The sequence below is a fragment of the Diplotaxodon limnothrissa genome, linkage group LG13 (assembly GCF_057381915.1).
Source record: "Diplotaxodon limnothrissa isolate DT_005_m linkage group LG13, D_limnothrissa_male_GT1.1, whole genome shotgun sequence".
NCBI classification, from domain to species: Eukaryota; Metazoa; Chordata; class Actinopteri; order Cichliformes; family Cichlidae; genus Diplotaxodon; species Diplotaxodon limnothrissa.
In genome coordinates, this window is record NC_140608.1 from 8,730,018 (window position 1) to 8,740,380 (window position 10,363).

Sequence of the window (10,363 nt, forward strand, 5' to 3'; positions counted from 1 at the left end):
ACGCTTAGACTTCTGCTAATGTACAAACAATTATTCAATTAAAAACTCTCTTCCTTCTATGGGCTGGGCTACATGCTGGAAAATGTGCAATATAAGTAGACTCAAGAGTGCTTTGCTCAGCTAGAACCTGATGTACTCTGGTGCTTTTTAGCTACGATCAGGAGTTTTAGGATAACAAAGCGGTCCTACGCATGGAAATGCTTGTCTGCTGCGCTGACACTTTGGTCCAGACTGAAACATATATCACCATTAAGTGGTTTGCCATTAAAGTTTCTACAAATGTTTTTGTGCAAATGGCTGCACAAAGACATTTTACAAATATTATATGATGTTTTTAAACACATAAAAATATAAAGACAATACATCCAAAGGTGAAATAATTTGATGGAAAACATTTAAAAAAAACTTGAAGCAGAGACCTGTTAACTCTTCTTTTGATAGCACAGTTGTAGTTTTAGGGCAACATGTTGCTTACTTTATCTTAGATACCTGGTTTACATGGTTTGGCATTATCTTACTGAAAAATGTGATGCTTTTCCTGCAAAATAGGTATTTGCTCCAAAACGTAAACATACACAACATCTATAAATTGAAAAAGGGTCTATACAAAATTTTACATTGTCAGACCACTTGGCAGTATTTCACCTTTTTTCGATCTATCTTAATGAGCCTGAGCTTAGAGAAAGGTTCTTTGTGTGTTTCTCCTTACATGGTAGAGGTTTAACCTGCATTTATTAAACTAATGAAGTGTTTTCACAAACTGGGATTTTTAGAAGCTTCACTCAGCCCATGAATGCCCACGATATGATGTCCAGATATGTCTCCCAAAGTAAAATGTAGCACATGTAACCTAAATAACTGATACTATTGAAAGGGTCTGGTAATCCTTCAATAAACTCTACATTCATTTTCATCCTTTTTAATTTATCTTATCTCCCCTGCACATTCATAATGTTTGCTACTCGGGTGCGAGGAATCTCTCACATGTGATAAGGAATGAATAGCTTGCCGCTTATGAGAGGGATATTTCTTGTCGTAAAAGATTTACAGTATAAACAGTGTTTCTTGTCACGTGCCTCCAATAAATTACAGAAACATTTGTGAAATCGAGCGTGTCCTTATCTGACTCACAGCTCCTGAGAAAAGGCACACAGCGCTGGCAGAGTGTCTGACACTCTCATAGTAAATAATGTGCATAATATTATTAAATCCAGAAACACATATTTGCTTTAAAAAACAGCTGGAGGGATCAACATGTCTGAGATACTCAAAAGATATTAGCAGCCTAGAAGCTGGGAGGCTTTGTCAGTCAGCAGTTTCATATATCTTAACAAACAAAGCACACAAGCAGTAGGAAATATTCACTGATGCTGAGGTCAATAAGAGGTAACTGCATTTTCTTTTGTCACTAAATCTAAATCCTTGTCAACAGATTTACTGAGATGTACAGATTTAAAGCACTTAAAGTAAATATATATTTTTTGGGGTGTGAGTATTGTGAGAAGTCTCCAGACTACAGCTCCAAGGTATCACAAGGTGAAGGTGGTGTGTCATGGTGAAGGAAAAACCATGCCCGATTAAAATCAGGTAGGGCAGAACCTGTGGAGGAGGACGTGTAATTTGTTGCTGAAACTGTACCTGTCCACAGGTACAGTTTCAGCAACAGTTCGAAGCTATTTAACAGATTAAAGATATGCCAGACTAAAAATCTGTGAACTTCAGAGTTGACTTGAGAGTATTGCTCATGGACTCCCAGCAAGTCTGTTTGTTGCCAAGGAAGCACTAAATGCTTCTTTTTGTCAGCAGTGAGTACCTGACAGATGGCCTTGCGCTGTTTCTCAACCCTAGCCACCATCTTCTGGCAGCAACCCCCTGCTCTCCAGCTTGTGATGGCTTTAGCTCATCCTGTGCCACCACAACATCCCTTTTCAGGAGGAACAAGGCCAGTTTCCACTGTTGTTCCATGCCAAAACACAATTATATATAAATAAAATAATACAATTATATTGTTATTTTCTATTTAGCTTAGTACAGTTACTCAATTTAACAGGAAACATGCCATTTACTATCACAAAAACATTCTGTGTGATTTATTAGTGTCTGTTATGTCTGAATGTATTAAATTAAGTTTTTTACATCAAGCCTTGGCTTAATACTTTTCATGAACAACAGTGCTATTGAGCTTTGTTTGAAATTATAATTAATAGATGACTGTCTTTCTTAAAAACTAAGAAAGTAAATGCTTCCCCTATAATGTCGTTGGAAAATTGGGTGTTTATGTCAGAGTGCCTCTGATGTTTCACCATATCTGAGGTGGTGAAGAATAACAGACTTGTGCTTTGTATACAGCGAAAGTAACTTCATGTGTGGAAAAAAATGCTTCAGGTTCACTTTTAGAGATATATGGAGCACTCGTATTTAATTGTGCTGCATGGCACAATATCCTTGCAGAGGTGAGCGTATTCCCAAGTTATCTGATTACTACTTGGGTTACCAAAAGTCAGAGTCTTTTGTGGGTTGTATGACTCATACTGTAAATGTTGTTCACAATATCTCCAAGGAAACCATTGATCTCTATAGGTATGTAAGACCATTACATGTTTCCCATATGTGGTAGTGACTGTGAGCATCTCAGTGTGACTCATCAAGCTGAGATTTGGTCTACACATGCACAGTAGAGCAAACTATAGACCATAGTAACTACAGACTGCATTGTAGAGCTAACTTTTTTTTTGTCAATGCCAAAACATTTAGAATTTTGGCATATGTTTGAGATGCTCCTTTCTTTAATTCTAATTTTAGGAAATGGAGCTGTGAATTGTTATTGTTAGGTGAAGCAATATCAAGTGTAAAATACTATATTTGTGTGACAATATTCTAGTCTTTATTCACAAGTTTACTGCACCATATACGATAGTTAAAATTCACAGAGCAGTTAGTTTTTGGACACTACTTACCATCATGTTCTCGTTATGTAATATCTCACAATCCCACTTTGTGGGACAGCACAATTTTTTTTTAATGATTTAGGAATTGTTCTCAAAATGAAACAGCCTCATGAGATTTAATTGAAGTTGTGGCTTTTAGTACATGGTTAATGTGTCTCTGCAGTGGTAGCAGTGATGTCTCACAGCAACAAGGTTTTGGGTTTGAACCTGCTGGCTTGCTGCTGCCTTTCTGTGTGGACTTTTCATGTTCTCCTTGTCCGTGTGTCAGGTCCCTGCAGGTACCCTGACTCCCAACACTCACGCACTTAGTCCAAACACATGTGTCTTAGGTTATCTTGTGATCCAAATTGTCTATAGGTTCAAATGTGTGTGTGTGTGTGTGTGGTTGTCTGTCTCTCTGTGCTTGTCCTGTGATAGACTGGCAGCCAGTCCAGACCCTTTCTCATCTCCAGTGAGAGCCCCCTACAGCCATGAATTTGGACAAGCGGTTAAGATAATTGATGAATACTGTATCTGTGTTTGAAGTTCTGAGTCGCTCTTGATGTCTGCCTTCTTCTTCACAAGGCAGAAATCTGCAAACTATATGACAATGCAGTGCTGCCCAGCCAGTGATTGTTATCACAAAACTATTGGTTACTGCTGTCGGGCTGGCTGAATATGTATGCATTTTGACTGTAGTGGCTCTGTTAAAATTGAAATGTGTGACAGCTTGAGTAATCTTGGTTTTCTTTGCCAGTGTCTCTTTTATTTTGAAGAAGAGGTTGTGTCTGGTTCTGCTTTGTTTGTCAGTATTTTATTTGCATTTTTGTGGTGTGTGTTCAAGTTATTAAAGTTAAAAATCTAGGCACTTCTGGGGCCAGAGTGACCAAAATTCAAATTACAGCAGCTTTAACCTTCATTAAAAGTGCTTGTCAGTGTGACTCATCCTTGGTGGAAATAGTTTTTGGCCATATCACTACTATGCTAAAAATAGTAAGCTGAAATGGCCGTATATTAGTCATCCAATCATTTAGATGGATTCTTGGACCCAACTTGGATTGCGCTGTCAAACCCTGCTGGGACAAATGCCTGAAAATGTCAGGGAACAAGTTGTGTTGCACCTCAGTAAACGAGTATCGATCTTCCTTTGTACCTGAAGCTATCACACCTACGTGCCCTGGAGTCAAACTTAAGACATAGAGCTTAATGTTGACTTGGAGAAAACAAGACAAATACAGTATAATGGCTTCTCTGTAATGGCAGCTGTTGGCAGAGTTTTAGCCCACCTATGTTGGAAAAGGATACTGTCGTCTGGCTCATACATTTTTCATTTGAAGAGGGGTGATTATATTTTTTTGAGAGGAAAACAAACATAAAAACCACTCTCACTTATTTTGCTCCCAGCAGAATGTAGATGTAAATTTGTGGTAAATAACTAATGCAATCGGAGGCAACAACAAAACATAATTGTTCCGTTCATAATTATGTTTGTTCTGTAAGACAATTGCCTGATATCAGACAGAATTATCATCTGAACATTGGTTTATTGTTGCACAGGAAAGCTGAGTATTAATAAACACACAATACTCTCTCTCTCTGATATATATATATGTATATATACATATATATATATATATATATATATATATATATATATATATATATATATATATATATATACATACACACACTGTACACATCTATGCTGTATAATTGACTGCATATCCAATTAGATAGCCATAAATTTCTCCTATTAGTGTGATTGAAGGATTATGTACACTGTTGTGTCAGTGTGACGAGGGGCTTGCAGACCCATCAGTGCCAACACTGATTTATTGTGTAACTCTCAAAAAGAGACATGGACAGGTACAGCAATTCTGACATTTGGCCTGTTCCCATAGGATCCAGCCTTTTCTCTCTTCCTATGTCTGCATTACACCAAACAGTATACTATTTATTTATTTGAGTAATAATGCTGATTTTGTTTGAGTATTGTGTTCAGATATTGATATTTTTTAAAAAGAAAGTGAACAATGTGTATATATAATGACATAGAAATAGAAACAGAAATTTAGTCAATATATTGCTGTGATCGCCAAACAAACACATTTTGCACTGGTAAGTAAAGTTAAATGTTATTTATTTTGCATTAGTAACACATTGCATACATGCCCAGTACAATTTAATTTGTAAAATGTTAAAAGTTTGCCAACTCTAGGAAAGTTTTTTTCCCCCCTCAAAGGCATTGTTGTTTTTGTATTTGGCTGCTTTTGCTTTTCATATAGCCTGCTGTAATTTATTACATTGCTAAATTTAATGTGTGAATCTGTGCATACTGCAAATTTCTATGCAAATATGGTGCACACGATGCCTTTCGGTGAAAATTATATGCCCTGCACTGTCACGTAAAGCGTATATGAGTGAAACATGACGGCATTCTATCCATGGATGAGCATGGATGAAGTGATGCGTGTCCACAGCAAAGACAGCAGGGAGCTTTTTCATAATAGTAGTAGCGGTGTGCGGCTCTCGGTGTCACAAATGGCTATGAGACGCTGTTGGCTACTGGGGTTCTTTAACAGCTCTGTGGGAGGTCTGAGATTCTGTGTAGGCACAGGTACAGCACTCGGCTTCAAATACCTTTCCCTGTGGGATGAATACTGTGTGCACGATTGTCACTTTAAACATTATACAACTGCTATATTCGTGCTTATATATTTGTGTACATAGTGTCTATAGGCATGTGGATTTGGTGGTAAGGGGTAATATGTTTTTCCTTGTTGAAACATTGTTGTAAATGTCAGCAGAAGAAAACACTACTCCCATGGCTTTCACAATAAAAAGCAAGCGGGGGTAATGTGCGGCACTCTGTATAATCACAGCTGTGTACTGAGTATTGATTACTACACTTGTCAGGCAACAAAAAGCTACAGTTTTCATATGTGCTATTTGATGTTTGTATCATCAGACACATGTGTAAACTATCTGAATCCCTAGCTGTAAGTCCAAACTGATTTGCCAGTAATTTAAAAAGCATGCATCTAAATCCATTCACCTCAGCAGTTGTGCGTTATTGCTCAGCGAAACTCGAAGAGAATAGAACATGCTGGTTTAGAAATTGGAGGTCTTCATCTCATTATCCAATTATCAGTAACTGCTTTGACAAAAACAGCAGGATCTTTCATTTAATGTTTGCCCTTTTATTGCAAAGTCATCTTGAATTGAACTAAAAACAGTGCATATTCACATATTCTTTGTGACTACGGCGGCATTAGCTCCTCTGGTGCTCTTTTCTCCATGTTTCACCATTAGGTTTTGTCTGTTGATAGCTTTATCTATCTAGGATCTATCTTTTCTTTCTTAGAGGGCTTTTGGAAGACCAGATCAATGCTGATGTCTAATTAGCGAGCAGGAAAAAAAATCGCTGCTCAGACAGGGAAAAGGTGCCAGAATATCTCCTAAAGTTCATTCCTCCTGCTTTATTCAAACCCCTACTTGTTATAACTTTTACCAGACTTTGACTCAATAAATATAAAATTTCCATTATCACAAAACGGTTTCCCTTTGTAGACTAGCGACATATATGAGTGTTAAATTTTGAATGTAACCACTGTGCTAACTCCATTTATGGTCTGTAAGCAGAAAACCATCAGGTACAAGGGTCTAATGTGATGTAGTGTTTAGTTTTAACACAGTCCTTATAGACTAGGCAACAACGTGAAAATGCATTACCCGTGTCTAAGTTAAATATATCTGCAATTTTATTGGGTCTCATAAGAAACAGCTCTGATTGCACTCTTACTATCATTGTTGACCATCTACCTATGTTAATTCAGCATCAAGGTATAATTTGATATGTATTGCTTGTAGCATTTAAAGTGTACACAAAGATTGTGCGCAAATAAAATTAAGGGTGACTGTTTTAAAGGAAACATCCAAACATCTTTGGCTATCCAAACACCCAGTTTTGTAGAATGGGTTTGTAGCCTCACCTAGTGGATATGAATAGGAATATCAGCTACCTTCTCAAATTTTGTTCTTTCTGCCACTCTTTTCTTTTACACTTGTCTATTTTCCCTTTTGTGCCCCTTTCCCCTCCTCTCTATGTCCCTTCCTACCTCCCTTTACTATCTTTCTCTTTAGAATATGCCAGAACATAACAATGAGCTCCAACAGCACAGATCCTGGTCTTTTCCTGACTGCCAGCACTCTACCACCATTGGCTGCAGCCTACTCACAGTCCAATGCACCCTATCAAGGAGGAACTGGAGGAACGCCCGTGGTTTATCATGCTATGGATGATAATTCCTCTTCTATCAGCAAGCTCTTAAACTCCACATTAGAACCCCAAAATGGGACTGCAACGGCAGCCCCTGATCCCTTGGGTGGCCACGCTGTGTGGCAGGTTGTCCTCATTGTCTTATTGACTGGCATGCTGTCACTGGTCACGGTCATTGGGAACATCCTGGTAGTAGTATCCTTCAAGGTTAATCGCCAACTAAAGACAGTCAACAACTATTTCCTGTTGAGCTTAGCTGTGGCTGACCTCATCATAGGGGTCATCTCCATGAACCTCTACACAGCTTATCTTGTGATGGGCTACTGGGCCATGGGCAACTGGGCATGCGACCTGTGGCTGGCTATAGACTACGTGGCAAGCAATGCATCTGTTATGAACCTACTGGTCATCAGCTTTGACCGCTACTTTTCAATTACTAGGCCTTTGACCTACCGGGCCAAACGGACCACAAGGCGAGCTGGGATCATGATAGGCTTAGCCTGGTTTGTTTCTCTTGTCCTGTGGGCTCCGGCCATCCTGCTATGGCAGTTTCTTGAGGGTAAAAGGACAGTGCCCTCAGGGGAATGCTACATTCAGTTCCTTTCACAGCCTATTATAACCTTCTGCACAGCCATGGCGGCATTCTACCTACCTGTGACAATAATGAGTGTTCTCTACTGGCGCATTTACAAGGAGACCCAGAATCGTTCAAAAGAGCTAGCTGGGTTGCAGGGCTCGGGTGGAATAGGAGCAAGAGGTGTAAACGGTGGGGGCGAAAGAGCCCGTTTTGTCCATCAGACAGGAAGTTCTAGAAGCTGCAGCAGCTATGAGTTGACCAGGCTCTCTAGGAGAAAGAGCACATGTCGGGAACTGGTAGGCCGCTTCCACTGCTGGCCCGGTGTTCGCTCTTGGAGACCTGGTAGTATGCGACAGGGAGATGGTGATCCAGATCAGAGTAGCAGTGACAGCTGGAACAACAATGATGCTGCAGTCTCTTTGGACCAGTCTGGGTCTTCAGAAGATGAGGACTGTGGAGGTAGAGATATGATTCCACAAAGTCATGCTATTTTCTCCATTGTTCTTAGCCTTCCTGGCATAAAAGCTGCTGTTAACTCCCAGCTAACCTCATGTGAGGATCTGGATGGAGCCTCAGAGGAGGATCCCCTTAGAGCAGCAGAGTATAATCGAGACAGTCTTTCATCAGTAGCTCCAAACACAATAGCCACTGTTACTCCGGAAGGGCAAAACAGTTCAGAAAATAGCTACCACCAACGCTTCTGCTCACGCAAAATTCAATCATTGTCTTCCATCCAGGCTACTTCTAACCATAGGTCTCTGGATGGTACCCCAGTAACCACTACCACTGCCTCTGACAGTACTACTACCAGCACAACCACTAAGTCCCCCTCAGGTCCAATGTCCTTCAAGGAGGCAGCTCTGGCAAAGCGTTTCGCTGCCCGAGCCCGGACTCAGATCACCAAAAGGAAGCGGATGTCCTTGGTAAAAGAGAAGAAGGCAGCTCAAACTCTCAGTGCCATCCTCTTTGCATTCATCATCACATGGACACCTTACAACATCATGGTGCTCATCAATGCTTTCTGTAAAACTTGCATCCCAGAAACTCTGTGGGCAGTAGGTTACTGGCTATGCTACGTCAACAGCACAGTCAACCCCATGTGTTACGCCCTGTGCAACAAGACTTTTCGTACAACATTTAAGATGATACTGTTGTGCCGCTGGGACCAGAAAAAAAGGAGGAAGCAGCAGTTTCAGCAAAGGCATTCTTCAGTGGTCTTTCACAGGAGAATTCCCAGGGAGTCTACGTAAAGGACGGAAAGTTAAGATTGCTTGTAACAGAAATCAAAAATGTAACACAGAAAGAAAAGAAAGAAACATACATTTAATTGTTTCTGTGGAGTTTCTTTATCTAGAGATCTTTAATGTTTTATTCTGCTATGTCAAACACAGCAACCCGATGTGGTGGTTTTGCAGTATGTGCTTGTGTTGGTGCATCCATTAAGCAAAGCCGTATATGTGTGTGAAGGTTTGCGTAAGGTGAGGTTCAGACATGAAGGTTGTGACTGTCCTTGAAGAACTTTTTATCATTTCATGCAAGTACAGCAGCAAGAAAGTGAAGTGAGTGGACAATACTCGAAAAGGGCTTAAAAAACAAATTGCAGGAGAAATACTGAAGTGCAATTGATGCAAATAGAGAGGATGTTGTCACAGAGTTGGGGATTACACTTTTCTGATCATTTCTCTCTGTGGGTAGTTTGCTCTGTAACATTCAGAGTGGATTTGCATTTTAAATAAAACTATATATATATATTAAAAAAAATGTTCACAGGCTTCTACATTTTATTAATTTGCCCAGCCATCTTTTTGACTGGTATGCAGTTTTATTAAAGGTTCGGCACATTGCGTTTCTACATGTGCTCCTTTGTCAGTGTCTTTAATGAAATATAAAAAGTTCTTAAATTTTGTCCATACAGTCGACAGAAAACTGTTATTTTTGTGATTTTGGTTTTTGGTTTTCTAGAGATTTTGAGCCAGTCTGAAAATGATCCTTTTGACGAACTGAGTTGTGAATATTTTGTGTGGCACCACAGTCAGTGAACTGCTGTTGTGTTCAATGTGATTGTTGTGGTTTGTATGGTGGAGATAATAAGTACAATGGTTGTATTTTATGTACTTGCAATTTTCTGTCAAGTAATGATTATACAGTAATTATATTCCGTTTGTGTACATTTGGATATTTCTGAATATGATACACAAAGATTGCACACACACAAACACACTCACACACAAATATGTCCATTTGTTTAAAAAAGTGTGTTTTGATCTTACGTTATCTTTTGAATTTCCACAAAATTTCACATCTAACAACTCTTTTGTAAAAGGATGGCAATCTTTGATATAGTGGAACAATGGCGACCTCTAGTGGTGTACAAAAAGATCTGTTGCTCAAGCTGTTAACAGTTTAACTTCCACACTGCAGTATCAAAATCTGAAATATATATATATATATATATATATATATATATATATATATATATATATATATATATATAAATTCAATCTAAAAAAATTTATCTAAATTTTAAATGAAAACAGGTGACAAATTCAAGAAAAGCTACACTGAGGTGTTTAGATTCAC

At 39.0% G+C, this 10,363-nt stretch overlaps 1 protein-coding gene across 1 annotated transcript; it reads left to right on the top strand.

Moving 5' to 3' along the window:
- Nucleotides 1–7,077: 7,077 nt before the first annotated feature.
- Nucleotides 7,078–9,033, top strand: chrm3a (cholinergic receptor, muscarinic 3a). The gene has a single exon (XM_085369114.1). The coding sequence runs from the start codon at nt 7,090–7,092 to the stop codon at nt 9,031–9,033; it is 1,944 nt and encodes a 647-aa protein (XP_085225240.1). The 5' UTR covers nt 7,078–7,089.
- The last annotated feature ends 1,330 nt before the right edge of the window (nt 9,034–10,363 follow it).